This window comes from Arachis hypogaea, chromosome 13 (genome assembly GCF_003086295.3).
Source record: "Arachis hypogaea cultivar Tifrunner chromosome 13, arahy.Tifrunner.gnm2.J5K5, whole genome shotgun sequence".
Classification (NCBI taxonomy): Eukaryota; Viridiplantae; Streptophyta; class Magnoliopsida; order Fabales; family Fabaceae; genus Arachis; species Arachis hypogaea.
The window spans coordinates 33,176,780-33,195,444 of record NC_092048.1 but is presented as its reverse complement, the minus strand read 5'-3'; the positions used below and the strand labels follow the sequence as shown (position 1 = coordinate 33,195,444).

The following is an 18,665-nucleotide window of genomic DNA, read 5'->3' as shown; positions in this document are numbered from 1 at the left end:
GTTTATTTATTTGTTTGCAATATTTTCTTATCTCTTTCATTTTAAATTTCTTTTCACAAATTCTAGTTTTTTTTTTTAAATAAATTCTCATAATTTCCATGTATTATTGTATTTTGACTTACAATAAAGATAAAAGTAGAAAAAATTTGTGACCAAATTGGAAGTTATGAACTGTCCACCATAGCATAGTATAGAAACTGAAATACATTGCAATGAGATTAATATATTTTATTTGATAAAGATGATGCCACACTGCAATGAGGATCTCCACTGTATATAAGTTGCAATGGCAAATTAAATTGTTGATGCTTTTTCTATCAAATACAATGCAATGACATTAATCTCTATTCTGTAATTTTCTATATGGACACATGAGAATGTTTAACTTTCTATTGCAGGAGACAGGGTCAAGGGCCACATCTTTAGTAGCCATTTTATTTTCTGGATTCAATATTGCTTCAAGCATTTTCTAGCATGCCTTTGGCAGAAAGCTTTGATCCTTTTCAAACCTTCTACAAGGGCCGATGGATCGGCGGCAAAAGTAATGCGAAGCCAATCTTTTAGCCCGACTGCAGTTCCTGGAAAGAAATGCCAGCTTTGTTTGTTAACGAAATTCAACAGCAAAAGAATCCATAAACCTAAGCTTCTGCAAGAAATTGTACATAATTTGAAAAAACATGCTGGAAATTTTCGGGAAAATCGAGGACATTTAAAATCATTTGAGAGTTTTAGTTATATCAAAAAGTCAAAAAGGGAATAAATGTTAGCTTTGCAGTCTTAGTCTCCCTAAAAATAATCTAGTTAGGCACATAAATTTCCGAATTGTCTAAGTTGTTCCTATAACAGTAACTTATAAGCAAAATCATGCTTTGCAAAAAGAAAAAGGATAATAGAAGATGCACAAAATACCAAATGAAAGCTTGTTTTGCACAATTGTACCTGGAAGAATGATAACAGATTCCTCCTTTGCAAGTTTGAAACAAAAATCAATATCATTGCTAATATCTTCTAGAAGCGAAATGTTTAGTTTCACCTGCATTTCATTACAAATACATTTTAAAAGACAAGTATAAAAGACTCTACAGCACTCATGCTGTTCTCAAAGAAATAGTATCAACTGTAGTTTCATTCTCAGCTTCTTACCATCATAGCCATGGACCCTTCTGGTTTATGAGGGCAAAAAATGCATGGAATCTCTTCTATCTCTTTACAGCATATATCCGAGGTAAGTCTCAAATTATCGATGGTTTTCTTGAAGAAAGACTCTTCAGTTTTATTAATTATGTGCGGTACAGCTGCCTGCCAAACCAGAAGCACCATCAATCAACTAAAAAAGAAATAATAGATAAAATCATTATGATTGAAGTTTTAACAATCAACGCATTAACAGGATGATGTCTTATAAATTTTAACTTATTTCTTGATAGTTTTCTAGAATTGTATCTAGCGCAAGAAGTTGCACCCATTACAGGCGTCATGATCTTGTTAAGTTCATTAAATCTTAAGGGTGATGCTAGTTAAACTAAAACCAATAATTTCCGGTGTTGGTGAACCTTGCGTGGTTAGTAAGGATACAACTTTCACTTTTATTTTTCTTAATACTTTTTCATAACCGCATCTAGCACAAAAGGGTTGCACCCATTACAAGTGAGATGAGCCTAGATGTTAAGCCAAATAAATCCTAAGAGTAACACTGGTTAAATTAAAAGTTAAAACTAACATTTTGTATCCTGATATTTGCATCAGACTGTATCAGTGTTAAATGTCTTGTTGGATAGATATCATATTAGTAACAATACAATCTGCTATAGCATCATGTTTCTTCCCTTTCTATTTTTGATTCTCCAATTACAAGCATTGTTGCTATCAAAAGAGGACAGAATATGCAGAGGAAAATGTAAAAACCTGAATGAAGGTGGCCGGACCTCCCAAAAGATCAAAATACTTTTTAATGCGCTCAACTACCTGTATATTACAAAAGGATTTTGAATATAGAATTGTACAACACAGCACAAACAGAAAGCGGAGAGGCAAATGTAAATAAACAAGAATAGAACAAATAAACAAATAAAACACTATTAGAAATTATATAGAAACAGCTGTCAAACATAGACAAGATTATTAATTGATTAACAATATAAAAATACCAAAATGCTAAGAGAGGGCAAATATATAACCTTGGGTTTTTTGAAAGTGGCACTAGGATCAGTTGTCACAAACCAACCAAGCCTCCAACCAGGTACTATCCATCTCTTGGACAAGGACCCAAGAGTGATAACAGGAACAGTAAACCCAAAAACTCCCATTGGAACAAAAGGGTTGGTCCCAAATGCAAGATGACCATAAACTTCATCAGCAATCACAATTGTTCCAATCCGTTTCGCAGTTTGCGCAATCTAAATTGCAATAAATGACATAACATAAAACAAATTTCAGTCTTTTTTTTCATGTTTTTTTAATCTTTCTTGCTAATGCTTAAAATATCAACCAAAATATGGAGCAGTGTGCATAAAATACTTTGTGAGTACCAACAAACTTGTGCTTTATTTAACTAACCTTCTCCAAGTGATCATAAGTGTACACATTTCCACAGGGATTTCCTGGGTTTATGATCACCAATGCAACAGTGTTCTGATCCGCAAGTGCCTCGATGGCATCAAGATCAACCTCCCAGCCTTTTTCAGGAAGCAGATCATAGTGCCTCACTTCAACTTGTCTAAATGCGGCACAGAGTTCGTATATTGGGAAGCCTGGTCTCGGCAGCAGGATGTTTGCACCGGGGCGTGCAAGCATCGCCACCGAGACATCGATGGCCTGCGTGCACCCGCACGTGATGAAAACATCATCTGAAGATAGCTGGTAAGGGAGATCACGTGACAGATACTCAGCAATTTCTCTGTCATAAAGATTCAAGCAACTTTTAGACCAGTTTTACCAGAATATTATTTTCGAAAAAAAAAAAAAGGTTCCTTAGAAGAGATTTACATTTTATCAATGAGTCTTTCTTCCGAAAGACACAAATCCCAAGTAAATCTTACCAATTGCATGAAAGTACGATTGGAATTTTAGGATAGGATTCAGAATCTATGATGCCTTTTTCTTAGTTACACAATCACAAAGTTTCATAGGAACTTAAAATAACAACCATTGAAGCTAGTTAGGAAAACCCAACCGCAAGAAACCGAGCGAGAAACTTTACTTGCAAAACTGAATTTAGCATTAACTGAATTTTAAAATGGATTGACGGAGTAAAATAAATATATCTCTATATGAATATTCCCACGTATCTAAAAAAACCTAAATAAATAGATAAAAGAGAAAAGACAGGGAACTGGTCTTCCCTACCACCAAGGCACCAAAAAGCAACAATTAACTAATATTTTCTTTCCCTTTTTTTAATAAAGACAATTCAAATCTTTAATATAAATAATCAAACAATAGGAAAATCCACTAGATTAATTAATGAGAAAGAGACGCATCGAAGTAGGTGATAATTGAGAATTGAGGAGAATGCAAAGGGGGAAGGTTAAGAGTACTCACTGCCTGGTCTGAGGGAGGCCAGCAGTGGGAGCATAGCCATGAAACTTGTGAGAGAGAAGGGTGTCAGCAACAGCTTCTTCAGAGACATTTGTGGTGTGAAAACATGAATACAGTGTTGGGTCACCCATGCCAAGAGAAATCACTCTCTTATTATTCTCAGCATCGTTTTTCTCATCATCAATGCTTTGCATTAGAAGGCTCAGAATACCCTTTATGGTGATAGTTGAAGTTGCCTTTGATTCATAGTTCACAGCTGCAACACCATTACCATTACCACCATTTTCCATGGCTATCTGTCTCTTTCTTTTTGTGGTCTCTGATGTGTGAGTGTAACCACTTACCGCTGCCTTCTTGGGAGCGTGGAGACTCTGCCAGACGCACGTTTATAGAGAAAATTATGGACCCCCTATTTATTTATTTAAAAAATTAAAGAAATATATCAAATTATAAATTTACACTCTATATCAAATTGTATAATATTATGCATACACACCTACAGTACTTTATTGGCCAATAATATAGATTCTTAAATAGAAGTTAAATTTACAACAAATTAATCTTTAATCTGTTAAACTGAGAGATATAAAAAAATAACGGTTGTCCTACGAGAAGATAAAAGAATTATGAATAATTGAATGAGGAGTGTTAGAAGCCAGTCAATTTTATATTTTGTATCTATTAATTAATTATCATTAATATTTTTAATGATATAAAATTATATCTAATAATATGAAATTACTCATCTTTCTTTTATTGGTTAAATACTGACCAAATTTTAACAAAAGTACTAACCCCTAAAATTTCTCTAATTTAAATACTATATGTCAAACGAATTTTCTACCATCTAAAATTAAATTCACGATCATGATAAGTGTTTTACTTCTTAACTCCTCTTTAAAAAATTGTGTATTTAAGGTGATAAAATTTGTGTTTGTCATAAAAAAATTTCTGAATTTATTGCAAAAATTTTTGGCATATTTTTAGAATTAACTATTAAATAATATCTAAAAATTTACGCTCATAATAAAATAATTCTAAAAGATGTTAACGACAAATAAGGTTTTGAACGTATTTAAAATGTAATAAAAAAATTAAATATTAAATATATATCAAAAAATTTTAAAAATTAAATTTTTATATAATTTTTTACAAACATACTAAAAAAAGATTTTTTACTCTTAAATTTTAATAATTTTATATTAAGTTAATTTTTTTAAAAAAAAAGATTTTATTGTGAATGACCGCATTATTTTAAAAAATAAAAAAATTTAGAGATCAAATTTTACTCTAAATTTTTTGTATATTTTTTAAATATTTATTCAAATATTGTCACAAAAATTCGGATAAAATAAATACGTTATTTGCTCCTTATTATTTTAAAAAAAGACCAATTAAATATTGCCACTTATATGACCCATTAAATGAACATTTAAACGTTGTTATTACAATGGAGAAGTTAAACCTCACTTTGGTCCTTGAGATTAGCGAGTTACAATGATTTAGTCATTGACTTTTCAATTGCTACAATTTAGTCTCCCAAATTCAATAAAGTATATCAACGTAGTTGCTCATGTATTTTTCGTCAGCAAAGCTTAACGCTGTTAGTGACGTAGCTCAAACTACCTTGCCATGCTAAACATATTAAAATAATGTCGTACGAGTTTTGGCACTAAAGAAGGCATTAATGATTAAACGCCATCATTTGAGGGTTATGACAAGAAACTTGGTTATTATGACAAGATTGTTCAAATCTTTCACAATGTCATTTAATGCCTTCTTTAATACGAAAATACGTATGACGTCATTTTAATATGTTCAGCGTAGCAATATTTGAATCACATCATGACATTAAATTTCGGTGACAGAAAATACATGAAAGACTATATTACTTTTTTAAATTTAAGAGATCAAATTATAATAATTAAAAAATTAAAAACTAAATCAGTACAAATCATCAATTTTAAGAAGTAAAATGGGTTTAACTCACATGGTGATGACAAAATTTCAATCAAACTAAATAAGATAGACTTATTTGTACTCCTGTATACTATTGTCTATTACTCTATTTTTATGTTATCAATTTGATAGAAAAATAAATTTAAACCAATTTAACGTAAATTTTTTTTTCAAAAATTTACAAAGTTTTAATTTTCTTTGAATCCAAATGCACAAAATTCTCAATTTTCATGTCTATAAAATTTTAATTTTTTCATTGTAATCTTTTTTTTTTCAAATTCAATGAGCCAAAATATATAATATCTCAAACATGTAATGTATTTTTTTAATATTGTTATGCTTAATTAAATAATAATTAAAAAATATTTTAAAGTTTGTTTTTATTAATGTGTAATATGTTTTAAATATAGTATATAATTATTAATTGAGTAATTTTATAATTTTTATTTTAATTAATTTTTTATAATTTAATTTAAAATATTTAAAATAATTAAAAATAATATAAAATTTAAATTGAATTGAGATCAAATATTAAAATGATAAAATTTACATTAAATTTTAAATTATTTTTGTATGATATTATGATTCTATAAATATTTATATGATATTTTACAAAATTTAACATAAAATTAAACTAAAACCAGAGATGTTCCGTCCTTGAAGGTGTGTTATTGTTCATCGTGTTGCGTACGTGGCTAAGAATTGCACACTACGATTCCGTAATGCATGAGAAAAATCAACTTGCACGACCCAGTTCAAGTAAGATTATTGAAAATAACAAAAACACTTGCATATATCCTTTGATTCGTTTATCCTGGACAATCTCTGATTTCGCAAGTTGATTATAGCGGACGCGTAGATGCAATGCATGTGTGAGGATTTGATTTGAAAAAAAAAATATGTATTTTCCATTTCCAGTAAATATTTTATGTTTTAATTAAGAGATTGAAAATGGTTTTAAATATTTTTTTCTTATTATAAATTAAATCAGTTACTCACTCAAAAATATATTTTGCTGACAGTTATGACATTCATAATTAAAAATAGAACAAATTATAAAATTAATTGAAAGATAGAAAATTAGTTTGAAGTTTGATATAATTAAAATAATATTTATCAACATCTTGGTAAAGTTTGACTGCAATAAGCAAATAAATAATATTTTCAAGCTTAAAACTAAAATATATTATTAGTGGATCCAATTAGTTGGTACTATGTACTAACATAAGTCAGTACAAATAGATAAGATTTCTGTGTTCCTTATTTTGTGTGATTTTAGAAAGTAAAACGTGTTATTATTATGATTTCATGTTTAATTTTAAGAGATTTTGTAATAAAAAAATCAATTACATTACTTTTAAGGTACATTTGAATAAAGTATTTTAAAATTTAGCGAATTTCAAATACATGAAAATTTATGTTTCAATTAAATTTTGTTCACTTTAAACATTTTTAGTTTGGATGAAGTAATAATTGTGTTACTTGCATAAATATATTTTCTTCTTTTTTGGTTTTGGCAAACGTTAGTGTTACAAAATATACATTCTTTCACAAAATATTTTATTATTTTTATTTTGGTGACTGAAATAAATTAAACAAAGAAAAATAAAATAAAGGATCTGCTTAAATAGAGGGACAGTTCTTTTTAAGACTACTTTTAAACTCCTCCCAAGGTGAAGGAAGCTCTACATGAGAAAGTTGTAACTTCATCGGCATCTTTGCCATAGTATCTGCCACCGTATTTGCATCTCTCATAATCAAACGAAAGTCAACACGCCAATTCTAATGCATGATATTTCTTATTTTGTGCACCAATGATCAATAAACCCAAAACCATCTTAGTGATTAGTAACAAGATTAAATGCTTCCACACAATCCGTCTCATAAATAACATCTCATTGACCCATATCCCAAGCTAAGAGATATCCTCTCCAAATAGCAAACAATTCCCCTTGAAGAATACTATTACTCTCAATCATTCCCAAACACCCCATTTGCCAACTCCCATTACAATCTCTAATAACACAAGCAAAACCAACACTATCACCCAAACCAAGATAACTAGCATCACAATTAATCTTAAAAGTACCAATGGATGGAGGATTCCAAAAACCATTTAGAGTAGAGAGAAGGGACATACGTTGTAATTCAAAAATATTCCTAAGCTCCTTTTCTGAAGTTAATGCCACACAAATCACTTTTTCCGGAGGCCAAGTTTCATGAGGATTAAAGATGTCATTATTCCTTGTTCGCCATATCCACCAAAGTCCCGAAAAGAACTTGAACGGATGCTCTCTGCTACAATACAAGAACTAGTTCTTCAAATCCAAAGGATGACAAGAAATATCCAACCTATGCCATACAAGCTGAGCTTCTGGGTAATTCCGAATACAATATAAAATCGATTCCTGGTTAGAAAGACATCTTGGGCACCTATCCGATGACGACATCCCTCTTATAAAGTGAAAACTTGCAGTAGGAAGAGCCTCCTTAAGACACAACCAAGTCAAAAACTTGTGCTTTTCCGAAACAAGCTGACGCCAAAGCCAAAGCCAATTCTCCCGCTCCTCCCAACCAAAAAGCTTCTTACACAACCACAAGTAACCATTGCGTGAGTCATAGACTTTGGCAGCAGACCCAAACCAATACCAACCCGCTTCCGGACCTGCTTGCACATCTGGATTGTAAGAGAGAATATTACCTTTTAGATTTTGAGATAAAGGAGAATAAAGAGTATCCAAATGCCACCTACTAAATGACCAAATATCCTGTATCCAGAGATTCGAATCAGAAATGTGAACATAATCCATCTCGTTAGATAACCGTCATTCTCTCCTCCAGCTAGAAAACCAAAAATTCTGGTTCAAATTCCCAATACACCAAGCAAACCCATCCTTCAACACTTCCCAAGCCTTGCAAAGACTCCTCCAAATGGGAGAGCCCTTATTCTTAGGGCAACAGAGATGATCGGTATTTGGCATCCAACAATTGGACCCATAACTTGTTTGGCTGCTGGAAAAAAGTCCAAATTAGCTTCCCAAGAAGAGCAATATTCACACAATAAGGATCTCTAATCCCCAAATCTCCATATTTTTTTGGAGTAACCAGTACCTTCCAACTAACAAGATTTAATCCTCTTCTATCAACTTGTCCTTTCCAAAGAAAATTCCTCATCATAGACTCCAATTTACTAATGATTCCTTTGGAAAAAATAGAGACCTGCATCTGGTACGTGGGAATAGCGGCTACAACAGAATTAACCAAGTAGAGTCTACCAGCCCGATTGAGTAAACTCCCTTTCCAGCTTGATAGTCTACTTGAGTAAATTATCGTTTTTGTCCCCAACGTTTGGGGTAAATTCTATTTGTGTCCCTAACGTTTAAATCGTCCTATTTGTATCCCTAACGTTTGTAAAAGTGATTCAATGTTATCCTGCCGTCAATTACACACCATGAGCGCTTTAGTTTGAGTTTTAAAAATCACTTCTTGAAGTTAGAATACAAATATTTGGGATAGAATCGATGATCTACTCCGAAAAATAGCTCATCAAATGTTGAAACTAATTCCTACAACATTTACATAATTCACTTTTCTAGGGACATAATTAAATCTAAACACAAATAGTGGGTATAATATTAAAATCGAACACATTCAAGTGAGACCTAATTGAGAATGAATACATCCAAATAAGAATAATTGAAAAATATAATCTAATTTGTTAGTATAATTGATAGTAGGATAACATTGAATCACTTTTATAAACGTTAAGGATACAAATAGGACGATTTAAATGTTAGGGACACAAATAGAACTTACCCCAAACGTTGGAGACAAAAACGATACTTTACTCTAGTCTACTTTGAATCTTATCCAGGACACCATTGAAAGCTGAACGGGTCACCCTAGAATGTCTAAGGGTAACCCTAAGATACTTGCCCAAGTCCTGGACAAATCTGATAGAGGATACCCAGTGAAAACATCTTTCCTTGTTGCAGAGACATTCTTGGAGTAAAGTGCTTTAGACTTCTCCACATTAATCTTCATCCCAGATGCTTTGCAAAAAGTCTCTAAAACCAACATCACATTTTACACTTATCTCTTTGTAGCTTTACAGAATAGAAGCAAGTCATCCGCAAACATTAAGTGGGATATTCTTGGTCCCCCTCTAGAAACGGCAACCGGCTCCCACAAGCCCAAATCAACCTGATGACTAATAAAGCATGCCAATCGCTCCATACACAATACAAAAAGATAGGGTGACATAGGGTCTCCTTGTCTAAGACCCCGGCTAGGAGTAAAGCCATTCAGACGATTCCCATTCCAAATAATAGATAAGGAGGAAGCAGTGACACAATTCATAATCAAATTAATTGTAGGAATAGGAAAACCAAAGCTCTTAAGGGTATGAGCTAAAAACCTCCAGTCAACTTTGTCATAAGCTTTCTCTAGATCAATCTTAAAGGCCAGTGTGTCTTTCTTTGATTTAGTCTTCTTCATAAAGTGCAGGACTTCTTGAGCAATAATGATGTTGTCAGGAGTTTCTCGTCCCGGAATAAATCCTCCTTGAAGCGGGCCAACAATCTCCGCAAGATGAGGACGGAGCCTATTAACAAGGACCTTCATGATGATCTTGTAAACTACATTGCAGAGACTAATTGGCCTGAAATCTTTCATAGATACCGGTGATTCAACCTTTGGAATAAGAACCAGTAAAGTCTCCATCATTCTCGGATCAAGAGTAACACCGGAGAATGCCTGCTTAACCATCTTCCAAACATCAAGACCAATGATCTCCCAATATTATTTGAAGAAGAAAGCTTGAAACCCATCAGGACCCAGAGCTTTAAAGGAGTTCATGTGAAAAACAGATGTCCTAACCTCCTCCATAGTAACTGGTGCCGTAAGATTATTGCAAGCTTCCTCATTCAGAGAAGGAAGAGGCACATCACCAATGCAACCCAAATCAACATCATCCAAATGACAGAATAAGTTTTTATAGAAAGACTCTACTTCTTAACTCAGAACCTCTGGATCAGTTTCCCACACTCCATCCTTGAGAAAAAGGCCATGAATTTTATTATGCTTCCTTTGCACAAGAGTTTGAATATGAAAAAATCTTGTATTCCTATCCCCAAATCTTACCCACTGCTCTCTGGACTTTTGGAACCATAGGAGCTCTTCTTGCACTAGAGTATTATTATAATCATCAAGCAACTGTTGCTCTTTCTGACGCAAATAAATGCTATCCACCACTTCCAAACGCTTTTGTAAATAATTAATCTGCTGCTCTAATTCACATTTCTTAACAAAAATGTTACCAAATACCTTCGAGTTAAACTGTAGTGACTTCTTCTATACTTCTGAAAGCTTGCCATGAATTCCTCTATTACCAGACCACCATGACTGATTCACAATATTCCTATACCCGGATGAGTAGCCCAAGCAGCAACAAAATAGAAAGGTCAATTCCCTTTAGGCTGAGGACGACTTTTACAACGCACCAGAATAGGACAATGATAAGACTGAAGCCTATTTAAAATTTCTGCATAAGTCTCTGGAAAAATAGATAACCAACTACTATTTATACAGACTCGGTCAAGCTTTTTTGCCACGTCAACATAATTTTTCACCCTCCTGTACCAAGAAAACCGCCTCCCAATAGTCTTCAGATCAAACAAACCACTATCTCCTAATGAAGTAACAAATATGTCTGCTCTTTGATGAGAAAATTGACAACCCTTAGATTCATGAGAAAATTTGACTTCATTAAAATCACCAAGAACAATCCAAGGTCTTTGAAATACCATGGATTGTGCAACAAGATAATCCCAAAGGAGAACTCTTTTATTAAATTGAGGACTACAATAAATACCACTACACCTCCAAACTAAATTATCAGATTGAACCTCAACAGTAACACCCTGATCAAAAGCATCAATGAACTTACAACAAACACCCTTCATAGAGGATAGAAACCAAATACCCCCCTTATGCCCATCTGCTTCCTCTATACCAACAGAGTGATACCCCAACCTTTCCCAAAACAATTTTAAATGCTGAAAAGGGGAGTGAGTTTCAACCACAATAAAGAAAACAGGTCTAAATTTCCTAACAAGTTCCTTACAATGCACCCGGACTAACTTATTAGAAGCACCCCTAATATTCCAAACAATCATATTTAAAGTATCCATAAATAATAGGGACAGAATATATAAGAACCTAAACTCTAAATAGAATCACCAACCTCAATAGGTGGTTTGTCTTGCGGTACTGGCACACTTTGATCCTCATTAATTGCAACCTTTGGACCCCCTAATGCTGCACCTACCATGCTTCCATCTACTAAGGTTTCCTCCGTTGCGCCACCATTTTTATCAACTGGCGAGTTCTGCAGGGAGGAAGGCCGCGGATGCTTCTGTAGAGAAATTCCATGACGTGCAGGAGTTCTACGCGATGGAAATGGCGCAATTTCATGTTTTCCTCGCTTCCCCATCGTAATGCCAATTGATTTGCCTCCATCACCATGCAAATTGGGCCTTGAAATCCTTCTCGAACCATACTTGTGCTGCTTTCCATCTTAGTCCTTCAAACCTGATGGTTGACCCATTGTGAATTTTTTCTTACGCAGCACTTGTTGCCAGTCCTCTTCATCATTCATGCATGCCTCATTAACATGACCGTCAGGTACGTGAGCAGCCAATGATTCTGTAACTGCATCCTTTCCTTTAACAACTCCTAATTTCTCACCCGAATTATGAGAATTCTCACCCAAATCGCGAGCTTTCAATTCAGCCTCTTTTTGAATCTCATGATTGTTGTGTGACACTAGTGTCGGGACTTCATTATTTTTTTCATCATCACCAAAAGAATCACCGTTTCCTTCCAAGGACTCCTTCTCCCTGCACAATGATTTATCATGCCCATACCGTGCACAAGTAGAATAAATCAGCTGTAAACTCTCGTACTCCACTTCATGAGTCATACCCTCCACTATAATATGTTTGATTACAGGCAACCCATGATTAATTTGAACACAAGCTCGGGCATATTTTCCTCTTTCTGCAAGCTTAGTGGCCAAGTCTACTTTCACCGGAACTCCTGTTGCAGAAGCAATTTGCAACATTGCTTGTTCCTGCTAACACCAGATTGGAAGTCCCGAGACTCGAATCCATACTAGCGTTGATTCGAAGGATTTTTCGCATGGCCTAAAATCTACGTCCCATGGCTTTACTGCAACATAGTGACTGTCTATCAATCACGGACCACCAAGAATGACTTTCTCACGATCCACAGCCATATCAAATTTAACAAAAAAATATCCAAATCCCACATCCAACAAATCAAACCCTCCTTTGATGCGCCATATTATCCGAAGCTTATGCATAAGAGCCGTGTAGCCATAATGCTTATCTAGCACCTTGATCACGATGGCTTCCTTATAAGGTTTAGCCAGACAACTCTTTGCCTCCTTAGTAAAACTGACACTTGGTGGACGAGAATCACCCTGCTTACTTGTCACCGTCGCGATACCATCCTCAGATAAAGACCCTACTAATGCAAAGACCTTAGACTTTTCTGCACTAATGACCTTATTTCTAAAAGAGACCTTAAATGGCTTTTCTAAACCCTCTCGAGAAGAACCCTCTTAACACCGGATACACACCCTCCCACGCTCTCCCCCTTATCTCTTCCGATGGCATGGCCATCTTTCTCACCGTCTTTCACCTTCAACCGCTCGCCCCGCTCTCTCCTTCTCTCATTCTCTTTGAGTACGGAGTACGTACTCTCTCTCTGCTAGGGTTTCTATTCGCAAGCTACTATTGGTTCAATCACAAAATATTTTATTATAAAATAATAAAACGTATGCCATAATATATCTGAGCGTAGTCGCCGTTCTTTCTTTGGGTGATTTATGTAAAATCTAGACTATTCATCTATAAAAAATAATTATAAATTATGGTGATATATTTTTCTTTGGGCCTAAATACATGCACACTCCATAGCCTATCCCGTTAAGAATAGGGGTGGTAATATGCACCTTATCCGCAAGAATTTAATTTGATCCAATTTGGTCGAGTAATGTGTAAGTATTTTTTTATTTTTTATCTATTTTAAGTTAAAATTTGTTGAGTTTTAATTTAATTCTAATGTTTTAAATCTCTTTAGATGCTACTTTGAGTTGTTTTGGTATTTTAATTATTTTAGATGAAGTTCAGATCAGTTTGACAGAATTTTATGCAAGAAAATAGAAAATTTGGAAGCTATCCACTAGGCGTTTAGTGCCAGCAACTCAACAGCAAAGGAGAGCCTTCTGCTCACAGGGGTGCTAAATGCCAGCCAGCAATCTGAATTCACACCTCATTGAAAGAGCATCTTTAATTGGATTTAACTTTTAATTACTCTATTTTATTTTATTTTAGTTTGAAATTAAATTAGGTTAGATATAAAAAGGAAAAGATTCACCCTTTGAGGGATCATCTTCTCACTTTCACACTTTCACATTTTCAAAAATCTAGTTTTCTCTCTGAAGCATAAGCCACTAAATCTCTTTGGTTAATGTTAGGAACTCTATTTATTTCTATGGATTAATTAAGACTATTACTGTTCTATTTTAATTAATGTATTGATTCAGTTTCAAGGATTACTTTCGTTCTTTATTTTATGAATCTGGGTAGATAGGAAGAGTAACCCTTATTCTATATGTATTCTTGTGATTCTTGAAAGAGTTATCTCACTTGAACAACAGTTTGAAAGTAAATTTCTCCTAGATTGCTAATTATTTGGACTTAACGGGATACGTGACTTATAATCCTTTTATATTTGGGTAATTAGGATTTTTGTGGCTTTAAATTAGAATAGAACTTAACCCTCTAATTGAAATTAAGCGACCAATATATATATTGGCGATTAACTAGGTTAGAGGGGACTAAATTACTAAGACAATAGGGTTTAGTCACTGACAGTTTGCTATGAAATGAATCTTGCATGATTAAATTAGTTGGTAAGAAAACTTAACCTAGAAAAATAAACATCTCCGATACCTTAACTGCTTTATCACATATAGTTCACACAATTCTCACTGTTTGCGTTCTCTATTCTTTGAATTACTGTTTAATGCTTTTGAACCCCAAAACATCACTTTCTGCTGGTCTGATTAAGTGAGTCATTCGACCATTGTTGCTCAGTTCATCAATCCTCGTGGGATCGACTCTTACTCACCTGAGGTATTACTTAGTACGAACCGGTGCACTTGTCAGTTCAGTTGTGGTATTCGAAATTCTGCGACCATCGAGTAGGGTTGCCAACCCGATCTGCTGCGAATAGGGTGCGGGTAGGATTTTCGTGCGGGACGGGTAGAGTGTAGGTTGAGCCTCAATTCTACTCGACCAACCCGCACCCTATATATGTATATGTTATATATTTATATAAAAATATGTTTCAAGTGGATGTTGAACCAAAGATCTATTATTAAATATAAAAGATCTTTAACCACTAAAAAAAGATCATTAATTAATAATTTAATATATTTTTTATATAAAAATCAATTCTATTTTAAATTATCATTAAATTATATAATAATATTGTATTTTTTTGATAACCCTCGAATATCCGCAGATTAAGAACGGGTAGAATTAAAGTTGAGATATTCTCAACTCACGGATAGAATTAGAATTGGATCAAAATCTTACGCTATCCATTACCACTCCTAATTAAGAACACATAACCAAAAATATTATTTATTTCTCCTAAAGTTTTAAGCCCGAGTTGTTGGGAATAAGACACCATTCCCCCTTGAGAAAATACCTTTGACAGAGAAATAAAATAGACACAATCACAACACAAGAATTTAACGTGAAAACTCCAATTACCGGAGAAAAAATCACGGCCGTTGTCAAATGACAACCAGAGAATATCACTATGTGAAAATTGTTACAACACATAAACTTCTTTCTCTCTAACACCGGCACCCCAGTACAACCACACTCTCTCAAAGCAAATATCTAACTATACCTCACAACACTCTCTAATCAAAGAGTACAGAAGAAAAGAAAAATCAGATACAAGCTTAAAGTGTTTCTGACTGGTGCAAAAACAAATAGAGAACTTAGCCTCATATTTATAGCCTAGGCCACCCACTCCATTTGCTATCCTAAGCAATGTGGGACTAATTCAACCAAATCCTTACAATCTCCACCTTGATTGAAATAGTCACACATCTTCAGCTTCCATTGTCAACACCGACAATTCTTTGCTGCCATTGTCTATACCGACAATCATAGTTCAGAGAACTATCATACTCCACCATGAAAGTATATTCACTTGGAATTAGACCACTCCAAGCATTTCGCCTTGGTACAGATCGAAACCTTGTTGAAAATTCATGGTGCAACTTCCAAATTGGCTTTTCCTGGAAGTTCTTCAGCCATCGACCTAACTCCGCCACACACCTTGCATCTCAACGCCAACCAATACCCGTGTGCAATTGTGGACCCGATTGCCACAACTTATCCTTATCCATGGCAGTGCTGCAATACCATGAGGATACTTCTTGTCTTCAACGCCTTGTGCAAACCTGATTGTATCAACACATCCTTGACTTGTATTTGCCACAAGCCAAAATTGATTCTTCCATCAAATTTCTCCATTTCAAGCTTCACAGCACTTGAATATCCTGACATTGTTGCAACCGTATACTGAAATAGTATAACTCAACTATAGACCGTGCACTAGGAAGGGTCCCCAGGAAAGAGAAGTGGGTCACAATGGACACACTTAAATACCAGGTCTTTCCTTAGCCAGAACCTTTCCAAACTGCACTCTCACAGTGTCACACTGCCTTCCAGCAACAACAACAGCAACCAAAGATCAACCTCAAGCCATAGGACAAAATTCTTTTCTGATGTGGAAGGTCAGATTAGGCTACAACCACAGACCATACTAAGAATAAATCCCACCGAACCGAAGCTCTGATACCACTTGTTGGGAATAAGACACCATTCCCCCTTGAGAAAATACCTTTGACAGAGAAATAAAATAGACACAATCACAACACAAGAATTTAACGTGGAAACTCCAATTACCGGAGAAAAAACCACGGCCGTTGTCAAATGACAACCAGAGAATATCACTATGTGAAAATTGTTACAACACATAGACTTCTTTCTCTCTAACACCGGCACCCCAGTACAACCACACTCTCTCAAAGCAAATATCTAACTACACCTCACAACACTCTCTAATCAAAGAGTACAGAAGAAAAGAAAAATCAGATACAAGCTTAAAGTGTTTCTGACTGGTGCAAAAACAAATAGAAAACTTAGCCTCATATTTATAACCTAGGCCACCCACTCCATTTACTATCCTAAGCAATATGGGACTAATTCAACTAAATCCTAACACGGGTAAACAAAAAGTTAAGGTTACTTTTGTTCAATAACAACAAAAATTTGTCCCTAATCAAATGATGTGTATTTTAGCACCACCTTTTCCTTCTCCTTTTTGTCTGTTTTGATTTTTGGAAGTTACAATGTAGAACACGATCTCTTTGTGACAGAAGACAGACTGACAGATATTAGCTATGAGACGTAACCTCGAACGATGAGAAACTTAGAATTTTGTTTCTCTTTGTTGGTATTATAATATGACTAGTTAGACCAGTTGGGCTTATACAATATACATACGTACCTACATGTATCTTCGTGGGACACGCAAAATGTAATTTCTTTAGATAATATATCAAAACGATTTTGTTAGAAACCAAAACCTTTTTAAACAGCAATCACCTAACAAAATAACGACCAAATAAAAGTTAAGGGATAAAAGGAAAAAATTTTAAAAAATAAACATTGTCGATTTATCCTTTCACAAGTATTATCATACTTAACTTAAAAGGTCTGTTTCTTATAAGGAAAAAAAAAAAAAAAAAGAAACAATAGAAAATGTCTCTATGATACAATATAATAGTAATATTGCCTACTAATTCATATTTCTTCTATTCGTGTTATATTAAAAAAAATGGTAATAAAGACAAAATTCATGAAAAATTTCATCCATTCTTATATCCAACCAAACACATACAGCCTAGAAATGGAATTACATAGGGCATAAAAGAAAAAAATGAAATAGAAGAAGAAAAATACATGAGAGAAAACAAAATAGATGAAGTATATTGTGTCTATAAATAGAGGGAAAAATTTTCATAATAATATCATCTTAATTTTTTCCGTGGCAAAATATACGCATTTAGAACAGTACCTGGCTATATATAGGCGCCTGGAGATTCCGAGCAAGGGATATATCTTTCAACGTGCTTTTTGAGAGAATTCCCTATTAATTATATATGGTCTATGGTTTCTGGCAAATCACTTTTGTTTTCATCATCACCCACTTACTCCTACACGATTTATTTATTGTTGGGTTGTTACGTCCCAAGTTCTGACACGGAACATGAACACCAATTGTTTACAAGTTTATTAATAAAATAAATATATAACATATAAAAAAGAAAGTGTTATAAGTGATATAACATTACGGAAATTCCATTGGTATATATCTTAATTTCTCTTAAATAAAATCAGATAAGTTTGGTGATTCATTGTCCTATCATATTTGCCATGCATATGATGGTGACCAATTGCACAAGGACGATAGGATATTGCATGATCTTCAACCTAATAAGTGTACTCTACGACACTTTGTCCATCCATGCTACATGCTGGAGGACTCATCATTCTTATCATTTTAAACCTAAAGGGATATGTATGTGATGCACGTTGCCACGAAGCCTTCTATTTTGTCTTTTTATTCAAAAGTTTCTCCTATATAATTTTATTGGGCATATGTCAGGGAAAATTTGAAGTTCTGAAAATAAAATAAAAAGAAAGAAAGATGTTGAGTGATTAAGTGTTTTTTTTTTTAAAATAACTATTTGTACTCATAAATTTTGTAAATACTGATAAAAAAATATAGGTTTCGAATGATAAAAATATCTACATTTTAAATTTTTGTTGCCTTTATAATAAAATTTTTAAATGAGGTAAATTACCTCATTTTTTTATCTTCAATCTCAACTCTTCCACTATTTCTTTTTCTCCAAATTTCAAATTTTCACATTTTTTTATTTATCCTAATTTTCTATGCCTGACCCTAAAGTTAAACAGACACACCTC

General features: G+C 33.8%; 1 protein-coding gene across 2 annotated transcripts; it reads right to left on the bottom strand.

Annotated features, from left to right (window-relative positions):
* Positions 1-213: 213 nt before the first annotated feature.
* LOC112737991 (probable aminotransferase TAT2) lies at positions 214-18,246 on the bottom strand. Of its 2 annotated transcripts, none has more exons than XM_025788194.3 (8): positions 17,752-18,246; positions 3,541-3,946; positions 2,557-2,896; positions 2,178-2,396; positions 1,906-1,965; positions 1,144-1,299; positions 940-1,033; positions 214-578 (listed from the first exon to the last, which is right to left on the bottom strand). In XM_025788194.3, exons 2-8 carry the CDS (start codon positions 3,825-3,827, stop codon positions 448-450), a joined length of 1,287 nt encoding a protein of 428 aa, XP_025643979.1. In that variant the 5' UTR covers positions 3,828-3,946; positions 17,752-18,246; the 3' UTR covers positions 214-447. The 2 variants fall into 2 exon arrangements, with proteins under 2 accessions (XP_025643979.1, XP_025643980.1); XM_025788195.3 differs by having other exon boundaries at positions 3,541-3,908; positions 17,752-18,136.
* Between the last annotated feature and the right edge of the window lie 419 nt (positions 18,247-18,665).